The sequence below is a fragment of the Centroberyx gerrardi genome, chromosome 20 (genome assembly GCF_048128805.1).
Source record: "Centroberyx gerrardi isolate f3 chromosome 20, fCenGer3.hap1.cur.20231027, whole genome shotgun sequence".
NCBI lineage: Eukaryota > Metazoa > Chordata > Actinopteri > Beryciformes > Berycidae > Centroberyx > Centroberyx gerrardi.
The window spans coordinates 22,507,927-22,532,025 of record NC_136016.1 but is presented as its reverse complement, the minus strand read 5'-3'; the positions used below and the strand labels follow the sequence as shown (position 1 = coordinate 22,532,025).

The window sequence follows — 24,099 nt, the reverse complement described above, 5'->3', positions numbered from 1 at the left end:
CTCCACTTGGGCTGATCAGTGTAATTTTGAAAATGTAAAATGACGGTGGGGAGATGGATCATACCCCAAGTTTTGGTAAACAAATGCTATAGCGGCCAACGCATCATGCCCTTAAATTTCGTGAAAATGCGATCAGAAAATGTTGTCCCGTAGGTCAATCGGTGTCATTCTGAAATGCCGGAACGAAGCAATGACACGCAGTCGTACCCCTGGACTTGAGTCTACTGAAACCTCTTTCAGTTGCTTTGAACATTCGCTTAAAACCCTCTTGGAGCACAAGACAGGCAGCATTTTACACTTCTGGAGTAATCCTGTTTCCAGGCAAAACCCATTAATCCCAGAAATGTTTTTGAAATCCTTCCATACCGAGATGCAGCCATTGTAGAAGTCCCGCTTTAATGCTTACTGAACAGCTGCTTTTGTCCCCCCCCCATCCCCAAGAGGAACTGTTGGGAAAAAAAAATCAAGCTGCGCTCTCTTTTCATCCCTCAGAAGTTATAAGGACTTGAGAAACACGAGAGTTTTGTTTTACAATATACCAATTCGCCTTTAGTGTAGAGCGTTCAAGGAAGAATTGTACCAATGCAGAATGGATGCAGGAGAAGTGCATGATGGGGGATTTCACTGGAGTGATTTGATTCACTTTCACAACATTTCTTTTTAGCATCAATGTGTAATATTCTATCACATAATAACACAGCATATAACATAGGTAACATAATATTCCGGCTCACCTTGAGTCTCTTATCATTCAGGCTCATGGTGGACTCGAAGTGTGTGAGGGATCGTGGGTTGGCATGGCGACTGTCCACGTACGGGCTGCAGGGGCTGCGAGGAATCTGCTGCCAGCTGCTGTAGCTCTCCCTCTGCCGAACTCCCGGGGGAATCCTGGGAAAAATCAGTTTGTAGTTCTCAGATTGATGGGAAGCGGGATCTGTCACTCATGAAATGATGGCTGGCAGATCAAACAGACTTTAAAGATGTCACGGTCTTTCAGGGCTCCTGGTTGAATTGTTTGATTGCTCACATATTGTAAATACCTAGATTATAGATTATAGATTTAGATGAATATTTTAAAATCAGTTTTTACAGAACAATGTCATTGCTTTTAACATGTGCCATTATTTTCCATGATTCTATCTTCGATCTTAGCCCCTGATCCCTGTATGTTTTATGCCTGTTTGTTGTGTTTTGGTATGTTTTTTAACCTGTCCCCGTTTGTATTTTTATATGAAACCTTTTTTTTTTTTTTTATCTCATTTTGCTGCCCATCTTGACCAGGACACCCTGGCAGAAGAGATATTGTATCTCAATGGGACCTTCCTGCTTAAATAAAGGATAAAAAAAAATAAAATTCACATCACAAATAAGCAAATATATAGCAGCTTTGGGGTAAGATGTTTTCATAACCTCTTCTGGGTTTTTTTGTCTTCCCTGCCCGCTTTATATTTCTTTGCATGGTTTATGGTCAGGTCTATGGCAAAGCAGGGAGAAAGTGCTTCACAGAAACAACTGTTATCAGGTGTGTGATCTGTTTCTTCTTACCCGGTGGGCTCTGATGGATAAGACGCTCCTGAGAACGTTCTGGAGAACTTCCTCCTCAGCGCCCAGGTTGAGTTGCTGAAAGAGCCTCCTGGGAAAAAAAGTTTATTTGGTTCTTACTTCTATCTGACAAAATTATCGGTTGACATTTAGCGTCTGTTTCAAAACTCTGGTTTCTTACTGTGAAATCTCTCCCTGATCATCTGACTGCGGTCTGTGAGTTTGGATCCGTTTTCAGCCATGGACACATGGTCAACCTGCAAAGAGATAACTGGAGCTCAAGGAAACAAGCAGGAAGTCTGGATATCAGTAGTTATAGTGTTATACACATTCACAGACAGACACACACACACACAGATACAGTACATACACACACATATGCACCCACACACAGGGTAAACAGATAGGATAGCGCGAGGGTTGGACAAGTTACATCATCAAAATTGTAATCAGTAACATAGTCCAATGTATAGCCCAAACTAATTTCTGATATTCTGATTACTTTCAGATTACATTGCCTACAGATAAGAAATTGACCTAACCTAACCCAACCTAACCTAACCCAACCAAACCAAATTTAACCAAACTAAACCAATCCAAAACCCAACCCAACCCAAAGCAAAGCGGTAACACTTTACAATAAGGGTACACTGTTAAGGGTTAGTTAATGCTTAATAAGGGTTAGTAAATGCTTAATAAGCATTAACTAACCCTTAATTAACAGTTAACTAATGTGTAATTTACTAATGGTGTTCATGTTAACTAAGGTATTACTTTATACATTATTTAATAGTTTATAAAGATGACTATTAAACAATGTATAAATTAATACCTTAGTTAACATGAACACCATTAGTAAATGATTACCAGACACATTAGTTAACTGTTAATTAAGGGTTAGTTTATGCTTATTAAGCATTAACTAACCCTTAATTAATGTACCCTTATTGTAAAGTGTTACCAGCAAGGCAAAGCAAACCAAATCAAACCAAACCTACCCCAAGCTAACCTAACCAAACCAAACCAAGCCAAACCAAACCCAGTCAAACTAAACCAAACCAAACCAAAGCAAGCCAAACCAAACCTAGTCAAACCAAACCAAACCAAACCAAACCAAAGCAAGCCACCGCACGAGCCCCCGTCCCCTCACCGAGTCTCTGAAGACGTCCTCCACCAGCTGCCTGACCAGCCGCTCGGCAGGAGGCAGCATGGCGGCCTTGTGGTGAAGCTCGCAGGTCTCCAGCACCGTCAGCAGGTCGGTCCGCCGCACCACCATGTCCTCACACATACTCAACAACAAACCGTCCAGCGCGCCGCTCAGCTGCACCGGCTGGAGGAGACGGGTGACGGAAAGACAGAGGCGTGAACACTGACACAAACAAGACTGAGTGATTTGAACATGAGATAGGGAAGGACAGGGAAGAAAAGTACCTGGTTTTGAGGTAGCTGATAATCAACGCACCAGTAGAGCGTCATCCCCAGAGAGTACACAACCATCTGGTGGACAGAAGACAGAAAATATTCAAGATACATGCCTCTACTATTGGTTAAGGTTGTTAGTGAAAAAATGTGTTCCAAAATGAGATATCAAACACTTGAAAATAAGTGACACTTCGTCTTGAGCCCTATTTGCATGGAACTATCAAGATTTCACAATTGGTAATTTCCTGATTTAGCAAAGCAAAACTTGAAGTTTCCCCCCCAAAAAAGCATTTAAAACCTTCCTCTATTGATTCTACTATTGTCTTTATTGATCATCACAGAAGGAAGATAAGAATTGTGCTTCTAGAAGAAGAAGTCACAGCTGAAATAACTGAGAGTTCGATTTTCACAGGATTAGTACCATCAAGAGACTCTCAAGACTCTCTCCATCTTTCCCAAAATATGGTAGGAAATTTGTGCTGGAAAATAACCAAAGAGCTCTGCAATTATCACAAATCACTTCACATCCCCTGGTAATATTACTCTCATGCAAATAGGGATTTACACAATGATTGACAGCACAAAATTAAAACTGATGGTAGGTAACTTGCTCATTGGTTGATAAAAATGTTGTTTTACAGACTGGATCCTCCATTTTACATAGCTATGATGATCTGCAGTTTCACTCAAATTTGACTGGTCCTCAAGTCATATTTTTCCAACCTTTTCGGCCGCCGTCCTGGTCGAGGCGGCGTGACCCTGCTGGACCTCGGGAGCCGTGAAGGAGGCCACATCTTCGTATCGGGCACAGCTCTTGAAGGCCAGATTCCCGCTGGCTGACAGCAGCACCGAGCCGGGGCTCAGCACACTGCACATGTTCCCCGGACCTGAACGGAGAGCATAATAGATATCAGTGAGACATCTACCAATGCAAAGGATCTGATGTAACTTTCACTTGTGCTATTTTGGGTCAGCATGCATGTAGAAAGCTGCCTTGGATAGTAGAGGAAAGATATTTTGTTGAATTAGAGAACAGTGGGGAAAACGATGGGCTCCCAAAAGGCCCGCAGCAAAGAAAATGAAAAGATTGGAAGCCATTTAAATGCAGACGGTGAGAGTTTGTTAATTGCTTTGTAGGCACAAAACAATAAGGCTAAGATATGCAGGATAAGCAATGTGATTCAAGCTCAGCATTAAGCAATTAATAAACGTTCACCCTCTGCACTGAAGTGGCTTCCAATCTTTTCATTTTGTTGAATTAGGTTCACAACACCTGCAGAAGGCTCAGCTGTGAGTTGTGGCGGGACCTCCCACTCCAGTCTTGCTCCACAACTAGCACTGATCAACCCTACTCACCTGTGCTGCCCTGACATTGCACCTTCATTTAGGCTCACACTTCGCTTACATCCCACCTAATAATTTCTCAACAATAGTAGGCTGACTGGCTTGAAACAGCCCACGCACCAGTTCAGAAACCAAATTGTTCCAACAATCATAGAAAAGCGACTGCTGAATCAACTGGCTCAAAGCAGGCTGTTTAACAGTTCAGACACCGAACTGTACCGACAACCAAAAAGATGGGACGACTGACCCTTCTGACTTCAAACAGCTCAGAAACTAAACTAAACTAAATTGTTCCAGCAATCATAGAATATAGGAATCACTGAACCTTCTGGCTCAAAACAGCCGGGCTTAACAGTTCAGAAACCAAATTGTTCCAACAATCACAGGCGAAAGGAACTGACTGACTCAAAACAGCCGGGCTTAGCAGTTCAGAAACCGAACTGTACCAACAATCAGAAAATAATGGGACGACCCTGCTGGCTTCAAACAGCAGACAACGTAACTAGGGCTGCAACTAACGATTATTTTCATTGTCGATTAATCTGTCAATTATTTCCTCGATTAGTTGTTTGGTCTATAAAATGTCAGAAAATGGTGAAAAATGTCGATCAGTGTTTCCCAAAACCCAAGATGATGTCCTCAAATGTCTTGTTTTGTCCACAACCCAAAGATGTTCAGTTTACTGTCATAGAGGAGTAAAGAAACCAGAAAATATTCACATTTAAGAAGCTGGAATCAGAGAATTTTGACTTATTTTTCTTAAAAAATGACTCAAACCGATTAATCGATTATCAAAATAGTTGGCGATTAATTTAATAGTTGACAACTAATCGATTCATCGATTAATCGTTGCAGCTCTAAACGTAACTATGTAAAACTACCTATGGGCTTATGTCAGGGCTTATTTTGTGATAATTACCGGCTTGCTGTACATTATCCCTTACTTGTTATTCATTACTGTAGCCAAATAATAGGTGAATATCTGGTGAATGAACAGGGAAGAAGCGTGGTCAGTGGTTGGTTACCTTTGCTGGAGATGTCCAGTAAGGCCTCAGTGGTGGCGAGCAGCAGACACCAGACCTCATCCTCCTCTAGCGGTGAACCCCGGGCCTCCAGCACCTCTGCCAGGGTCACAAACGTACCCATCCTGTTACACCCACCCACACACACACACACACACACACAAGCACAAAGCTCCAAGTCAGATTGTTTTATGCAGAAGAAAAAGATGCAGCTGCAGAATCAGCCGTCGATATTGTGATGGATGGCAGTGCTAAATGTCTTAGGGGGTTTCAGCCAATACTGAGACAGGAAGACAGTAAGGAATAAAGTGTCATTTTGGTACAAAATGTACAAGTACAAGTATAATATCTGCTTTCCCAGTTATGTTATGCAGAGTTTTCCAGTTAAGGGCCACCTAAAGAAAGAAATATGTAATGTAACGCTATCTAATCTGTCCTGTCAGATGTTTGTGTTGACTTTTATGGAATTATATACTGCAAAGGAACAAAATTGAGAAAGTAAAAGGGGCGTGGCCTAAGATGTGCTTAATTTTTGGGAGATAGGAGGAAAACTGAGGAGAGGACATCGAGTCGTCACAAGGAATCAGGGACATATCTGTACCTTTTCAAAGAGTACTTTTTTATATATATATATAAAAGAGAAAGGGGAAGTGGAAGGTATTACATACAGTTTTTGATGATGACACAAGTAGACACTGATTCCAAATTCCAAAAATTACAACAAGGTTTCACACTATTATTTAGTTTAACCCCAATGTAATAGGAATTCCAGCAATAAGCATATGGATTTACATTTATGCAATTTTCAGGATATTTCTTCTAATTCCTTGTCCAAAAATTTGGGATGTACCCTTAAAAAAATGTAACCTTATATGAAGGGTAACAAGGGCACAACCATGGACCTCCTTTCAGGTACATGACCTAGTTTTGTGAGAGTGTAAACTGTACTGTGCACATAAGCAGGTGGATGAGCCGAGGTCAGGAGGGTTCAGCCTCCACCGCGTGCCTGAGAAGGGAAATGTTGACGCAAAATGAACAAACTGTTTTGCCAATATGCTGTAATGAGATCACCCATCTCATGCTCAGGGTGCTGCAGCGATCTGTGGGCAATTAATGGCATTAATACTGGTCAATACAGGAGAATCTCTTCCACCATCTCTCTCTCTCTCTCTTTCTCTCTCTCTCTCATGTATTGACACATTTCACGCCTGTCAACCGGCTCCATAATTGGCTTTCAGGGAGCCGGCAGGATTTCCCCTTTCATTGCGCCCCCCAGTAAGTGTTTCATGCGATGAAGGAAATATACTAGCAGTATTCTTAAAATTCAAGTTTGAAAGTTAAAGTGAAGTAATCTGGTGGTAAACTCAGCAATATAAAAGAGATTTAGCCCAAGTATAGTTTTTTAAGATTATTTTTTGGGCATGTTTGCCTTTATTTGATAGCTGAGAGCAGAGATAGACAGGAAAGATTGGCAGATGACATGCAGCAAACGTCGCAGGCTGGATCTGAACCCAGGAAGTTCTGGTTTCAGGGAACTGAACCAAGTCAAAGTATAATTAAGGACCCGTGTTTTTCAGTATGACCTTAGCTCACTATTGTTTATTACATATATATATACCCATTTGCATGATTATATTAAATTTGAAGTGAAAATGTGAATATGTCATCTTGCCTATGCCTATGAATAAATGGGTAATGCTTTATTTTCTGGGTCTGCAATTTCTTAATAATTTCCTAGAAAGGAACTGACACATTTAAAGCACATTAAATCAGATAAACAGAAACGACAATAATCCAAATCATCTATAGCAGCCATTATAAATACCATCACAGTCCAGGCAGACATTTAAAGTGCATATCGATAACTGTATACCTGAGCATATAAACCATTGAAAGCACATCAATAAACAGAAACCACAATAATTCAAAATCATCTATAGCAGCCATCATAAATATCCAGGCAGTCCAGGCAGACATTTAAAACGCACACTGATAACTGTTAATTTCTTAGGAAGTTTCCTGGAAAGAACCTTGTGGACCCGGAAAATAAAGCGTTACCCAGATTCTTTCCCTTTCACTTTGGTACTTTGTGTTATGTCTCTACCCAGAGATTTTTCTGGTGTTTCAGAGCCCTGATCGCCTCTGCAGTCAGATGTGGCCTGGAGGCCCGGGATCAAACCTCACCAGAGAGTCTGCAGCAAGGTGAGAGATTAAAGTGATAAAAAACTGGAAAAAAAAACATATCTCCCCATGCCAAGGAAAAGGATATCACAAATAAAACAAGATCTAACCAAAACAAAAGGCGCCCAATCACACCAACCACCATGATGTGGAAACATCCAACCAAAAATGACTGACAACCACAATGACGTCAAACAAAATAATGAAAACCAGAATAAAAGAAAAGGAGCAATACCAAAATGACATCCTAGCGGTACCTGACCTTTCAAACATAAAAGCGGGGTGCGACAGTCAGGCGCTTCTCTAAGATTTTTAGACAGATGAAAGGAGAGAGAGAGAGAGACGGGAAAGATCAGGAAAGATGAGGAAAGAGATGGGGAAGATGTGACAAAGGTCCTGGGTTGGATTTGAACCAAGCACATCGCAGTTACAAGGTACTGTCTGTATGTGCCTTAGAGCAGTGATTCTCAACCTTTTTCATATCAAGGACCCCTAGTTTAGTCCACATTAGGGCCACGGACCCCAATCTGAGAATATTTTTATTGTCAGATATGATTTTGTCCAGAATCCCATGACTATCTGTGTTGTAGGCAGAGAGATAACAGAGAAACTATGATCAAAACTGTCATTCTACATTCTCTAACTGTGTTAACTTCTTGTAAATTAAATAATGATGAAGTTTAACAATTCATCAATTTGCTGGGGACCCCCTGGAACCCCCTCAAGGACCCCTAGTGGTCCCCGGACCCCACGTTGAGAACCACTGGTCTACGTCACTTTGAATAGGAGCGTCAGCTAAATTCCTAAAATCTGAAGTCGGAAGTTCCTATTTAATTTAACAGAAATCTGACTTATTGTATAAATACTACCAATAGCATGTGAATGCTGGGTCTCAATCATCCTGCTTCGTCTACCTCTACTTCTACTTCTACTTTCCTACATTTCCCAGAATGCCTTTCGACAAACCCCAGAGAGCGGGCGTTAACTTGTTGCATTCAGCTGTGGGTCGGTGGAGATAGCGATTTTGATTCCAGAGCGAGAGTTTATCCAGTCAAGAAAAGTGAGACTCGTGTCCCTTACTCAGAACACAACCTGTCTCTCTGCTGCAGTGCATTCTGGTCTCTCTCCTGCTCCTGTGGGTGGAGAAACTGGTCTCTCTCCTCTTCTACGATGGATTTCTCCCTGTATGATTGTTGAACGTCTCTCGGTGCAAAATGGCGGCTCTAGAAAGAAGCCCTCGCTCTTTGATTCTGAGGGACTGACACCAAAACCTGACGTTTACCGCTGATGTTTTACATCCTGGAACATTTTCTCATATCAAACTCCACTGTAGCTGCTGGAAACATCTGGAGGTGACGTCACGATTGGCCAGTTATCCATGAAGAAGAAGAATTCCTTCCATGGGTTATTCATGATATGTTTATAAACTGGAGGGCGAGTTGGCAAGTAGGAAAATGGCTTATGGTGTCATGTATAGGGGAAGACATTTCATATCTTAACAAACCGGATGACAGAGGCAGCCATCGCTTCCTCCATCTTGTAATCTCACTTCCGTTTTAGAGCGGAACTGAGATTACAACTGCTTTGTTTATGGTGTACGCTTCTGTGGACAGTACAAAATTTCATTCATTGTTTCCCAGAGGTGTGACCAAGTCAACTTTGCTCAGTCTCAAGTCTTGAGGCACAAGTCTCAAGTCAAGTCTCAAGTCTAAATGTAGAACAGCAAGTCAAGTCAGAACAAATCAAGAGTCCAGTATCAATTTAATATCTTAAAGAAAACTAAATATCTAGGACTTTTCAATGCAATATGGTTTTAATAGGATAAAAACTTGGTAAGAGCATCATGAGTTTGATTTCTATAATCAGTTTCAACTTCAATAAATTCAATCATTCCATACAAATTCAGAAAACAGAATTTAAATTCAGTCGTCCGCTGGAACAAATCTCATCACTTTCAATCTAAGTCATTTACACAAACACAAGATCTCAAGTCAAGACTTTAGAAACCTTTTCAAGTCATCAAAGTACAAGTCAGAGTCAAGTCCCAAGTCACCAGAACCCAAGTCAAGTCAAGTCTCAAGTCTTCTCTTCATGCATCAAGTCAAGTCTCAAGCAATTCAAATTGTGACTCGAGTCCAAGTCATGTGACTCGAGTCCCCACCTCTGTTGTTTCCATATTGACGAGGAAGCAGACAAGCTAACCGGTGTTTAACCGGAAGGACGATTACAACTGCGTTCGAACCGGAAGACCGCAAAGTGGGCGGAGCAGCATGAGGTGAAGGACGGGTGTCACAGAGCGGTGAATCAGACAGCCAGGAGGTTTAGAGGACAGAGGTCAGAGTTCAGACAGACAGGAGGTTTAGAGGAAGAGTTCAGAGTTCAGACAGACAGGAGGGTTTAGAGGAATTAGATCTAAGTGGAAACAAATCCGCCACTTCTTCTCAGCGCTTCTCAAACTTTTCATTAAAAATCATTACCTGAGGCTCATCAGTATGTCTCAATGGTATAAATATATTATTAGTATTATTATCATTATTAGGCAAGATGATATCTTCCTCTGAAGAAGACACATAGTTGAAACAGTTGAATCAGTCCAATAAATGTGCTAGATGTATTGAGTGCTCCAGTGTGTTGCTTTGGGTAGTTGTAATTAATAAAGTGATTAAAGGTGCTAACATAACATCAATAAATCATCACCACATTAATTTTGAGACATTAGCATGATTACTGTAAACAAACCAGAGCATCAGCGGTCAGCCTGTCAGCCTCTACCAGCCTCTACTCTGCATCCTCCATAGTTTCTCCACCTGGTGGATCTGGAGGGAAATCTGCTGGATCGCTTTACGGCACAAAACAGGAAGAGGTTCTGTTCTTCCAGAGCAAACGGAGCTGAAGCTGAAAGAGTTTCTGGCAGCAGATGGTGGAAGGAGGGAAAGGAAGATGGAGAAATCACTTCCAACATGTTTGATCCTCTTCAGGGAAGACAAAGACTGAAGAAGCAAAGATTGTCTTCAAGACAGGAACCAACAGGGTTTATGGGAAATGTAGTCTTAATGTGGAGAAACACCAGTGGTGCGAGATAGAGGCGACCAATCGTCTGCACCATGGACTCATTTGTTTACGGTAAATATACCAAGGTATCACAATAAATTTGACAATGATATATAGATGTTTAAAAATGCTACACACTGCACCTTTAAACATAGACGCAAAGTGATAAAAACTGACAAAGTACCATGATAAAAAAACAGAAGAGAAACAAAGGCGTATAGGAAAAAACCTTATAAACACTAACTTGCCTCAAAAAATGTTTTTCCCACCACATAATGAAAACCCATGGCATCACTGTGCTCTTCACCCAGTATGAGTTATTGTATCAGAATGATAAATACCACTGCCACTCCCTGCAGACGGAGCATCTGACAGCCATTTCAGAGGCGAGCTGGGCCCACAAACAGATGTTCACTCACTCAGTTAGGGAAAAGCAAAAGAAAACTTCGGGCCTACGCAATAAAATACTTTTATTTATCCAGGGAAAGCTGTAGACTGTTTTTTTTGAGCAACATCCTGCTTCACACGCACAGCTACACCCTCCGTTCACCTCAGAGAGACGTACGGGACGGACACACTGTCGGGGGGTGAGGTGCCTTGCTCAAGGGTGGGAAGGGAAGAGTGCTGTTCATTCACTTTCCTGGATTCAAACCTGCAAACTATCAGGAAACAAATGCAGCTTCCAGAGTGTATACGAGCCATTCTAAAAGAAAAGATGTTTTGAGACATATTTTGCGATTTATATATTTTAAAATTAACAAAAATAGGAAATAATTCTGTGCACTGCAAATAAAAGATCAGGACAAAAAAAAGTCTCTTTAGTTCAGAAAAACTAATTTATTGCATAAGTGCCCAATTTAAAGGTGCAAGTGATTTTGTGATTGACATATGTGAACTAATGAGAATAGTGTCAATTGAAATACTAGTGATAGTGAATAGTTAATTTGTGCTATAGTCATATGTGTTGATTATTATAGTTTCTTATGTATAATACGTTCCATTTAGTTGAAATGCTCCTTTATGTTTTCCCTTGACGTCACTGTCATTAGACTCGATCAGAATTTAGTTTTTTGACTGAGAAAAATGATTTGCTACTTGATGAATCTTGTTAGTCTGTAGTCTTGTTAGACTGTTTGTTTCTCACTAAATGTTCTAAATGGAGTTACTGGTCTTACAAGATTTATTAGCATCAGACTCAACTCAGTAGTTGCAAAGTTTCACTTTGAAACACTGAAGGAGTGAAGATGGGGCTTGGCTGAACGACAAACTTATACATGACCTCAACCCCACTTTACACACACACACACACACACACACAGCACTATTACCTATTACCTGTTTTCATTCATTCATTAATTTACTCTTTCCTTCCTTCCTGCATTCATTCAATCAATCAAGAAATTCTAGTCATGCAGAATGTGCCAATTTCCCCTATTACCATTTTATTAGTTAAAATATATGACAGTTAACAGAAGTGGGCCTCAGTCAGAGCCACTTGCCCTCACACTACATCCAGTGGCAGAAACATTTACAGGTTTACAGTGAATCTTACAGTAAGTCCAAGGAAATGAGCTGTAACATCATGTCACCAGTGCAGAGGAACATTGCAGCGTATTACAACAGGAGGCCTAACAGCAGGGTCTGATAAAACATCTCCAGGCCTACAGCTGGTGTAACGTGCAGATTCAAAACACAAACCTGTTTCATTTTCCCCATTGTTCTTAAAGAAACAGTCTTAATGAAACCACTTTACGCTTCCTACCTTATTTCATTCGATCTCTGCAGAGATTCCTCTGAAGTTCCCTCGGATCTCGCCGCTCGGCCCTAATCCTTCCTCTCATGCGTTTCCCTCCATTCCTCCGGCCTCTCGCTCCTCCAGGTCTCACTTTCTCTCATCGCAGCTTTTCATCCGCCCTGATTTCCTCGTATGAGATCACTGGGCACCACAGAAAAGGCAAATTAGCTCCATAACATCATTTCCTCCGCGCTCAACAACTAATGACGTGTCGTTACTGTGTTTTCTGTCATTTTCTCCTATTTTTAGACCCGGGCCTTAAGAACTTAATTGGATCAGCAGGGCGAGTTAACGGCAGATGGGAGAGCAAACCACCAATCCATTGTAGGCTTCATTGTGTTAATCTGACGTTTCTACCACCAACTGTCCCACTTTCTACTACTACCTTACACAGTGTAATAAGCAGCTGACTGCCAACTGATTGCTTAATACGAGTGTTACAGGCTTACTACCTTTCCTATCAGAGGGGAAGACTCCAGTCACATGACTTGGAGTCGAGTCAGACTCGAGTCACACTTTTAACTGCTTGATACTTGACTTGATGCATGAAGAGAAGACTTGAGACTTGACTTGGGTTCTGGTGACTTGGGACTCGACTCTGACTTGTACTTTGATGACTTGAAAAGGTTTCTAAAGAGACTTGAGATCTTGTGTTTGTGTAAATGACTTAGATTGAAAGTGATGAGATTTGTTCCAGCGGACGACTGAATTTAAATTCTGTTTTCTGAATTTGTATGGAATGATTGAATTTATTGAAGTTGAAACTGATTATAGAAATCAAACTCATGATGCTCTTACCAAGTTTTCTCTGTCCTGCGGCTCATGTCTATTGAAGAATAACATCGACTTGTACAAGAACATTTAAAGTGATGCCTGCTTGTGACTTAACGATGGTCAACTTTAACACCTAATAATGAATATAATTTTCTCTTTTCAGGCTGTTTATTAATTAGTGGAGGACGCCTAGACGCTGCAAATATTTATGTCACAAGATTAAAAAAAAGTGATTAGTTATATATAAATAAATAAATAATAAAAGAAAATAAATATATAAGTAATTAGTGTAATAAGGTCAATTAAAATAAATAATATAATAAATAAATTCATAAATATATAATAAAAAAATATATGTACATTTAAACAAATAATATACATTTGAGTGGCCAGAATATATTTTGCAGGTACACAGTATGTTGTCAACAACAAGTAGGAAAATACACTTCTAATGTCCAGAATAGACTTCGAATCAATGCCACCTTCCTATAAAAATGTATATATTTGTATTATATATGTATATTTTGCGACATATCTGTAAAAACACTCTGAAATATAAGTTCAGTGTGTGTTAGTTCCCAGCATGTGCAGCTCCGTTCTAAACCGTTGCGAAACCTCTCCTGTCCGAGCTTCCGTAACGCTGCACGGAACGCGCAGGCGGTCTTGAACGCGCCCCCAGTTCTCATTGTGCAGCGGAGGAAACATCGCAAGGTTTCGACGACATCGGTATGAAATGGCAGAAACTGCTTGTGTCACGGAAGCACAAAGATTAGGTTACGTAGTACACATGTATTTTGCGGTGATCCGGGCCTGCTAGTGTACGGGGGGAACGGGAGTGCTTATCCGGAGGAATACGGAATAAATAGCAGCTTTTTTTTTCCTCCAAAACATTCAGGTTGTGTGTTTCCAGGGAGCAAACGGCGACTGCGGGTCGACACTGTTGGAATTAATCGGAGAGGGGTGAGCTCGATATATGGATTTTTTTCCCCTGTAAGACATGTTATTGTCAGCCGTGGGGGGATGGTATCAGTCACATATGGGTCGCACAGATTACAGTAAATAGGTGTTGCCATAATTTACACGGTTACCACCACAGCAGGCTGGACAGGTCCGGCCTAACTGCTGGAAAGCAACCAGACTGAGGCTAACATGGGAAGCAGACTAACGCTACTGTATCCATGTCAGTGCTAGACAGATATTAGCACTGGTTACATGGTCAAACTGTGAGCCTGCTGGTGTTGCCAGTCATGTAGGGGGTAAATAAAAAGGTGTGCTAGCTGTTTGACCTCCAGTCGGTGGTCTCCATAAGGAAATAGCAGCCACCAATATAAACAAAAATCAATTATCAGCTCGGAAACGCGTGTATTCATGCTTTCCCTCCCTTTAAACGAGCCTGTTTTCATACAGCTCGCATGAGTGTGATACTATTTACTGCTGTGAAATGATATAATAAAGCTTCAAAAGGTGGGTAAACTCTATTCCTGCAATTAAAAAAAGAGGGTAAACTGATTAGAGGTGGGTTTGCCATTCACTACACCGGTTATTACACTGTAGCAGCATCTTTGTGAATTCATTAACATCACTGAGCGGATGGGATATCAATATTTGGCCATAGAGTTAGGTTGCAGTGCTTCTGTATATGTGGTAGACAATCCTAAAGCATGTGGCTAGTGATGTGAATACTAATATTAATGCTTGACTGGCCTGCAGATTGATGGTTGGCAACTTGACATGATGCATGTTGCTGTTTGGTTTATCTTTGTTGCAGCAATAAAATGGACGTTAGCATCTACCTTAAAGATAATGTAGGATAGTTTATTGACTCAGGTGATCTGATGTGAAGTTTCATAGTCCATAAAATCACCAATAATGAAATACCTTAGCCTGGTTTATCAGGATCATCATCTATGCTAAGCATGCTCTCTCCACACCTGATCAAAGGTGGGTTAGGCTGGGTATGTCACACAGATTGCAGTGTGTGTGTGTGTGTGTGTGTGTGTGTGTGTGTGTGTCCAATGCATGAATCCTCTCTCTCTCTGTATTATCTCCCCAAGCCGTGGTTTCAGTGATATTCGGTGGTGCGGCTCCCAGACTGTGCTGCATATTGCTAGCGGGGTTTTTTTTTCTGAACAACCTGCCAAGAAAACAGCAAGTGGTCGCCCGAAAGGTCCAAGAAATCTGATTCCTGCACCAAAAGCTAAAGGTGGTCCGGACAGACGGGAGGATGAGTCCTGCCTGAAAATCACACATTAATGTCAGGAGGTGCTGTTGGCAGAGCGTGGCACTAATACTGGCAGGGTTAACAGTTCGATTCCCTGTGAAGATCAATGGGTAGAACAGGGTGCTGACGGTCAGGGTTGGAGGTTTGTATCTCACTCACTTCCATGCTAAAACTGTGTCCTCTCTTGGTACTGTGAAGCGCTTTGGATGCAAACCTCCATCGCTTCAGAGAGCTTTCAGGTAACTCACCCTCTGGCGGCCATATTGGAGGTCCTCAACTCTTGGGCAACAACGGCTGCACAGCTAATTGCATTGATTGTAGGCTACAACTTGGCCGTTTCAGCAGAAGTGAATAGACATGGTTAATTTTGTGTTGAACTGATCATTTCATCACCGATCCATCTGATTGATTTAGTGTTTAGATAATGTCAGCTTGTTAGCTAGCTAACCATAGTGTCTGGTCAGCTAACCATCATGGTCTTCTTGTTAACAGATCTGATTAGCACACTAGCTAACGTATCTAGTAGCAGCTAGCGTTAGCGTGTTCACATTAACATCAGTGTGTTTGCTGGCTAGTTAGCTAGCTAACAGTTTGTTCAGGTTAACTGAGCTGACTCTTCTCAAGCTACAACTCAGAGTGTTTTGGAGTAGAGACTAGGGCTAAAGACAAGACAGTTTACTGTGTCACAGTAACCAAATCCACCTTATCACACTATTCACTTTTACTGAGAACGTTACTGAATGGATCTACAGCCACACCACAACAAGCTGACTCAGCTAGCTCTCTTTTACCTGTTTGGTTGTTGTATATTTAGCCGTTATTTGTGTCCAACCAGTTCTCCATTGGACCTCCATGATGGCACCAGCCGTGGTTGCTGGGAGATTTGTGACACACTGACTGCAAAGCCTCTTTATGTATATAGTATGTATGGATGTTATGTTATGGCAGGAGTTTTGCTGAAGGGTTATCAGTAGATTTGACTGGGACTTGATTGAGCCCTGATGGTTTCCCATGGTCAGAAAGATAAAGTGTAGCTGTAGGCCTCTTGTTTTTTATGTGCATGTACAGTACACACACACACACACACACACAGAGCACATGCTATTATCATACAGAGCACATTCGAAGCCTACAGCTCTCATTCATTCATTCATTCATTTGCGTGGAGCCCTAGCTGTATAGCCGTGTGATGCAGGGCCATGCATGCACGATCCCCTGCATCCTAACGGTTGAATTGGGTTGACAGCCTGACACACTCTGTCACATCGCTCAGCCCCGTTTTCACATCCCGCTACAGATCCTCCAGTCTCAGAGCCACTCTGATATGTGCTGTTCTGTCTTTGGATGTGAGAGAAAATCATGTCAAACCGCACGCCGACATCTAAGCTGCATCTTTGGCAGATTTACCGCACTTATCAGCAAATACACTTACCTTGTAGAACTTGACTTTAGAGCTTTTCCGATTCCTTTAGGGCCCCGCTCTCCAGTGTGGCACACATTTGATCCACCAAACGGCACTTTTTTAATTTAAAGTTTTGTAAGTGGTTCACATGTTATTCCTGGGTCCTTTGTCACTCAAATACACCGTGAGGGGTTGGTGGGGAGCAGTGCAAATCAAGTTGACATTTTACTGAAATGTGTGCCGCTTGGTGGATTGGGTGTATGTCGAGCTGAAGTGTGGGGCCAAACGATTCAGGAAAGGTTTTAAGTGATGTTCTGTGAGGTGTGGACGCTTACCGATAAGCAAGGCGACATCAAGCTGAAACATTTTGGTATTTGGTTTGATGTGACGTTCTAGATATGGAGGACAAGTGAGAACAAAACATATCAAGGCTATCAGAGAGACTCAACACTCAGGCCTGACTAGATCATTGGTGGTAAATAGGACTTTATGTTTGCATGACATTTTTACTTTTTAGGCATTTAGCTGACGCATTTCTCCATCTACCTACTTACTACTTATTTCTACCATCTATCTACGACCTTTCAGACCAAGGCTCTTTATTAAAGAAACATTTCTGTACTCCTTTGCTTAGACACCTGCAGTGTGTTTTTTTTTAATTGCCCTTTTATTGGCTCATTTGCAATTGCACAATATATGTATATAGGCAAGTAGGCAGTTAATCATCCACCTCCGGATCATGGAGGGATATGGTTATTTCCCAAATTTATGCCATCGCCCACCATCTAAGAACCTTTTAATACCCAAAGATCCGTACGAGGAACATGAGGAACCATCCACTAAAGCAGTTCTTTACTAGGTGATGCTTCCTTTAACTGGTTCCTTTTTTAACGAACCAGTTAAGAACCATTATTTTTCTGTGTGTGCAGTAAGTGCAACAGTAGAATAAGCTTCAATTCCTATAAGTCAGGAGCAATGTCATCGAACTTGAACCATCTGCTTACCTATCATGAACTTATCTGCGACGCAAATGTTCTATATGAGGAAACCAGGCTTGCTAATTCAGTATCGCATCTTTTAAATCACTGTTTTAAAAGGCACTTGCTTTATTTTTTAAAGATTTTACTTTATTGGATAGTTGAAAATGGAGAATTCTTATTGGCTTCATTGCCTTTGGCTTGCAAGGAGCTCCTCTATAGATCTTTTAATAATGTTTCTAATTCACCGCTAACGAGCCGCAGTAAACAGAATACAGGCCAGGAGCTGAGGTGACTGACTTCACTTAACTGTCTTGCGATCTTTTTGCCCTTAGACTTATCTTGCAGAAAAGTGCAGGTTGGTGTGTCCTGCCTTTGTGTGTGTGTGTGTGTGTGTGTCTCTTTATTAAATATTTTGCCAGTCTCTCCACCTCCTCACTGATTAAGAAAAGAAGTGAGTCCCGGCTCTTTTGTGCTCCTCCTCGCATCTGTCTCTGTGTCTCTGCGTCTCGTGGCTCAGCTGCAGACTGTTGACAAGGCTCTCCGCCGGGAGGGAGAGGGAAATGTTGTGATCAGAGTCGAGCAGAAGAAGAGAGGGGAGAGGAAGATGAGAAGAAGCAGGAAGGATGAAACGGAAGGAGAGGAGAGGAGAAGATGCAGGGGGGAAAATCTGTTAGGAGGAGACCGGCGAGGAGACAGATCTGTACGACTTGAGTCTGGACTCGACTTCTTTTATCTGACATTTTGGACTTGATTTGATCTCGGCCACTGTTGGATGTTGACTCCGCTTTTTCCTGCCTGTCTAAACATCTTCAAAGACACATTTTTCTTGACCTGGTCCACCTACGTTTATTTTCTCCCCAGCATTACACACAATTTTAGGAACTGCACCTGTGTATAGGATCTTCAAAATCTTGGTCTTCAAACGTCTACGTATTGATTCGATCAAATCCTGCACAGTAATTAGCTGGATGTTGAAGGGTTTAGTGCAAAGCTCCTGCAGATAGATCGACATCTCTGTTGATCCCTAAGAATCTCGTCAAAGCAAAAGTCTGTCCATTTTCCACCTATTTTTCCATCGTTTTCCATCATACCAATCAGTTCTGCCCAAAGTCTCGTCAATTGCCTCACTATAGAGCTACTTACATCTTGCTTGCCTGCGTTTGCGGCTCTCCAATACAGTGCAAACTCCAGAAATATTTAATTTTCAGTTTATCCTTGACAACTTTCACTATTTACTTTGCACTGCTTTACACAGCTGCGCGTGTAGACAGGAAGCCGCAGCCGGCTGGCAAAGAGTAAACAAGGAAGTGCTAAAGCGACGGCCAAGGTGCTATAGCAACGAGAAAGACATCACTTTAGATCATTTTCATTTACATCTTTTTAACAAACATTTCTGCCTCATTACAGAGCGAGCAATCAGTGTTCATTGTCCTCAAAACGTCATGCTGTAGGTGCTTTTGAGGTCAATTAATTTATTTCTTTAAGTGTCCATTGGCTCGTTAGGACTGTTGACAGTTTTGGTCAGAATCAATCAGTATAATGGAAAGAGATGGGAAAGTAGGGTCCAAGTTGAAAATAGCTAGAATTACGCTTGTGTTATTTTTACATTTCGGAAGACATATAGCCTACACCGTTTATTGCCTTGACTACGACTCTGTTTACTCTGGTCTTGGTCGTGACTTGGTCTTGACCCCCTTTGGACCCGGACCTGGTCTTGAAATCGACTCGGACTTGACTGAGGTGGTCTCGATGAAAAGAAAGCGAAGGGAGGAAAAGAGCAAGGGATAGAAGAATGGCTGCATCCCAAGAATAGAGTGATGAGTGCAGCAGAGAGAGAAAGAAAGGCTCGTCGGCTAAATGAGACTGAAGGGGAAGAGGAGGAGGAGGAGGAGGAAGAAGAGTGGGCAGTAGTAGCTGGAGCATTATAGAGGTCAGGTCACGGTCCGTGGAACGTACAGCTATCATCGCAAAGGCAACCTCCTCAGCGCAATGCTCCAAATTTGACTAATGATTCATCGTCTTCGTACTCAACATGAGACCTCAGCTTCCTCTCTCATCTCTCTCCGCCTGGCTCGTCACTCCATTTCTCCGATCTTTGGGTTTTATATACACAGCGTACACAGTTCTGGAGGGTTATGATGTATTTCAGTGGCTTGTCCTCGGTTTCAGTCGTCTTTACTGTTGATGAATCTCACTTGAGGATTGGAAGCATGATTGGTTTTTTTTATATCCTGATATTCAACAGTTATTTCTCATCCTGTGTCAGTGTTAAGCTCAAGGCTGTGTGTTTTTATTGGGTTAAAGGGGCAGTAAGTAAGATTTTTTTACTGCCCCACTGCACAAAATTACTATTATATATCTATAGGGGGTTGATAGGGTTGTAGGATCAATACCGATGACTCAACTATTACTTGGCCAGCTGCTGAGATTTCTGGCTTTCAAAACTCACTTACAAATTGCAATGAATGCCAAGCCTACACCATCATTTCTTCAACAAATTCATTTCCATGGCTATTTATTGCATGGTTTTCTTCAATGACAAAAACATTTATCTGCTCTCAACAAAAGCATTTTCATGTTTTTACACATGAAGCAAGCGTAAAAACTTTTTTCTGATAATGAGGAAATTTGATCAAATTTTGCTGTTTCCATTCAGTTTTTCTAATTCGACACATAATTTGCATCCAAGTACTTGGATAGAAACCCAGCTAGTCAAACTATTACTACTGCTATTGCTGCTATCACAGTGTAATTGCGTCTAAAGCTCTATTAACATTGGACTAATTACAATGGACATTACCTGAGGATGTCCATTGACTTGTAATAATTACAGAGATAATTGGTGATTTTAATCCTGTACAAATCTGCAAAATCTGACAAATATCCTCTTCTAGATGCACAATTTCTGTCTTCGTCCTGTCATGAAAAACGGAGGCAGTAGTGGAATCTATACAGGAAGATTTTTAATGCATTTATGGCATGAACTCAAGTTTTGCTTTTGCTAAGTCAGGAAGTGATGAATTGTAAAATCTCAACCTTGTATAATCGTATTTGGGGGCGCTGGTGATTTCAGCAAATTTCATTATCCTGTGCGAATGCGTTTCAGGAAAGGCAGAGGTTGGGGGTTAATTCATTAATTACGAGCCCCCACGTAATACTAGTCCTGCACGAATAGAGCTTAACTGTATTAACTGACTGCAGCAGGGAGTAAGTAAGGCTTTTTGGAGCCAGGCGGCCTGCAGTGTGGGCCGGTTTGATTGACAGCTTCACGACCTGAGCAGTCTGACTGTTTCGTTGGCCTCCATCCCAAACGCTCGCTTTGATGCTGGGTACCAAACCGGGAGCGCCTGTTTACCCACCATGTTGGATAGTATTTACCCACAATGCTGAAGAAATTATCTCAGTTGACAGTCAGGTTCTGCACTGGCACAATCTGAAGATTTTTGTTCCAAAATGTATTCGAGAGAAAGTGACATCTACCCTTACGTAATGCTTTCTAACACGGAAATGAAAGAAATTACCATATGTTGACAAAAATAGTTCACTTAAGTCCATGGTTGACAAAATCACAAGACTTTTTACAGACTGGACCCTTTGACTTTAGAGATATTGAGCTTATTTCTTAAAAGGCATGTGTAGTGTTTTGTAAATCCTTCATGCAGAATTATATTTTATTTCAGTAAGATTCACACTCTCTTCTGTCTCCTCTTCTCTCTTCCTGCAGGTCTTGAGAGGAAAAACTCCACTTGGATGCCCAAAACGCGGCGCCTGTCCAAGACTTCACCATGAATCGGAATAAGCGTGAAAAGGAGTACTACAGTTTAGACGTCGGCGACTCAACGTTTACGGTTTTAAAGCGCTACCAGAACCTCAGACCCATCGGATCCGGAGCACAGGGAATCGTCTGGTGAGTCTGAGGAGCTGAGAAAGTGGAAAACTGGAATGATGATAAAATTCATCTTGTGTTTTATTGTCTCTTTTAAACGAGGAGCTGAGAAGTGTACTGTATAGCAAAATGACTTCCATTTCCTCTCATTTCTGTTGGTTAGATGATTATGAAAGACTTATTCAGAAAAAGGTGGAGACTAATGTATGTTGCACACATAAGCTTGGAAAGAACCGGTGATATGCTTTGTTTATATGATACCAGAGTTTTTTAAGAATATGTTTTTGAAACACAAATTGCAGCATGGTGCCTGGCACAGCTATAGCTGAAATCACAATCCCAATTATCATTATTTTGATAGATAATGCGATTTTTCATCTTGATGATTTGGGAAACTAAATTGTTTTAAGACGCTTTTCACATCTTATATCACCATCCTGAATATTTTCAACTACAGTGCGTGTGCTGAAAGAAATGAAATGAAGTTGAATCTTTCAATATTACAGAATTCTGATATTATGAAAAGCTAAAATCACGATATAAATTATAAACAGTGTACAGCTCCATGTATGGATGTGTCTTATAAGCTCATGTTGGCTGGGCACCTTGGGTGGATGACGCTGGAATGAATAAAAATCAATCAATCCATCAGCCTATCAATCCATCAGTCAATCAGTCAGAGAGGGGAGAAACAGGATGTAACTTTCCTGCTGACGTCAAAACTGTCAGAGTTCAGTTTTCAGCTGCTGCCAAGTTGATGTGATTAGATGTCTGTGTCAGTGTCAAAGTATTTCTTGGGTTTCTCGTTCACTCACTATCATGGTACAGTGGGATTTATGTATTGTAATAATCGGTGCACGGTTTTTCCTGTAGAAGGTTTTTAGATTTGGGGGAAGAGGGGTGATTTTGGATCTGAAACCCAGAATCAATCTTGGGTCTTTTCCAGGATCGGTGTTTGTTGAAGTTCAAGAATGGCTCTTATTTGAATATTTATGTCATGATACACTGACAATTGTGCTGTGCATTTGTTTTCTTTGTGTATCTGTCTCACAGTACTTGTATGACAGATGCATACATAGATCTTGTCTGCACTGTAATGTACAGTATGTGAGCTTCTGTTACGTTTTTGTCCTGCACCTACAGCAGTGTGTCAGTCAAGTTTTAGGTTTTTTGAAAGGCGGACACTTTTGGACTGAAGCTGCTGATAGCTGAGGTTTTGTGCCGATACTCATTATTTTTTAATTTTGAAAAAAAAAAAAAAAATCCCCAGAATTTTATTCTTGGCAGGCTGGAAAAGCATTTAGACCATCAAGAGACACTAAACCTCTGGCACCCAATATAATAAGAATAATAAGAGACTTCATAGACAACCGGTGTAGTATTGATCAAATATAATCAAATAAACTGCATCATATCCATCATATTGGAGGTGGACGAAGATGATCATGTAAGACAGAGAAGAGCTACAAAAAGAAATAAGAGTTGAAGGGAGGTTATTTTTCAGTTTTTTTTTCAAATCTTAACATACCTTGACATACATCAGCGCTGACTGATGCGTCCCTCTCCTCTCCTGTCCTCGCCTCCTCAGTTCAGCGTATGACCACAACCTGGAGAGGAACGTCGCCATAAAGAAGCTGAGCCGGCCCTTTCAGAACCAGACTCACGCAAAACGGGCCTACAGAGAACTGGTGCTCATGAAATGTGTCAACCACAAGAACGTAAGAACAGTTGTCTGTTTCTGTGTATTTTGTTCCTCATGTTTCAGATTGTGTGCCTCGCTGCAAACCAAATTAACCATTAGAGACGATAAATTATTGTGTTAAGACACTTCTGCTAGCTGCTGTATAGTTTTGTTTCCCATGTACACAGGTGTAGGTCTGAAGGCACATTTTTACATTTTCAATTATAGTATGTTTTGGCAGTCAAGAAGTATACTTGACTGCCAGTATACTCATATTTGTTCGTATATACTATACAAAAAAGTGAAAAATCAGGTACCAATTTTCAATAGGAAGCAGTAGGGGACAGAACCAGTGCACTCTGGGAAATGCCGGCTGTTTTTAGGCTCGAAATGCATTTTAAATTAGTTTTTGATTTGAGTGTCTTGCACTAGAATACATTTTAAAATACCAAAGATCAAGGTAATTTAAAGTAATAATCTGTGACATTTTCATAAAAATGAATCACCATTTTGCTGCTCTCTATCGCTGATTCATATAAAACACAACGGTGATTCAGCCTATATCCACTCCGTTAAACAGCCGGTGTCTGGTAGCTCTTTCCTGGGACGTTTCCGGCTTGTTTGGAATCAACAGAAGAAGAAGAACTGGGTAGTTAGCATGAGCAGCGACAGCCGCCATGGCTGAACAGACGAAGAAGAGAGAAACTCAAACTGCAGCAACAGAGAATCCAAGCTCCGCGATGGAGACAAAATAAAATAAAAGTCAGGAATCTTGCCACTTTAAATCAGCAAAGGGAA

General features: G+C 41.2%; 2 protein-coding genes across 4 annotated transcripts in view; one reads left to right on the top strand and one right to left on the bottom strand.

The window, feature by feature from the left end:
* The window catches only part of frmpd2 (FERM and PDZ domain containing 2), a 28,725-nt gene extending 23,268 nt beyond the window's left edge, over positions 1-5,457 (bottom strand). The window contains exons 1-7 of the mRNA XM_078290787.1: positions 5,334-5,457; positions 3,688-3,851; positions 2,974-3,039; positions 2,693-2,872; positions 1,724-1,799; positions 1,546-1,633; positions 735-888 (exon numbers count right to left, since the gene is read on the bottom strand). Coding sequence (XP_078146913.1) covers positions 735-888; positions 1,546-1,633; positions 1,724-1,799; positions 2,693-2,872; positions 2,974-3,039; positions 3,688-3,851; positions 5,334-5,454 — 849 coding nt within the window. The 5' untranslated portion in view covers positions 5,455-5,457. The remainder of the gene's footprint in view (positions 1-734; positions 889-1,545; positions 1,634-1,723; positions 1,800-2,692; positions 2,873-2,973; positions 3,040-3,687; positions 3,852-5,333) is intronic.
* Positions 5,458-13,842: 8,385 nt separating this feature from the next.
* The window catches only part of mapk8b (mitogen-activated protein kinase 8b), a 31,556-nt gene continuing 21,299 nt past the window's right edge, over positions 13,843-24,099 (top strand). For 2 of the 3 annotated variants that reach the window (XM_071899378.2, XM_078290790.1), the window contains exons 1-3: positions 13,943-14,091; positions 21,459-21,641; positions 23,209-23,338. In XM_071899378.2, the coding sequence (XP_071755479.2) occupies positions 21,520-21,641; positions 23,209-23,338 (252 nt within the window). In that variant the 5' untranslated portion in view covers positions 13,943-14,091; positions 21,459-21,519. Of the gene's footprint in view, positions 13,858-13,942; positions 14,092-21,458; positions 21,642-23,208; positions 23,339-24,099 lie in introns of those variants that run through there. The other variant, XM_071899379.2, reaches the window with a different exon arrangement.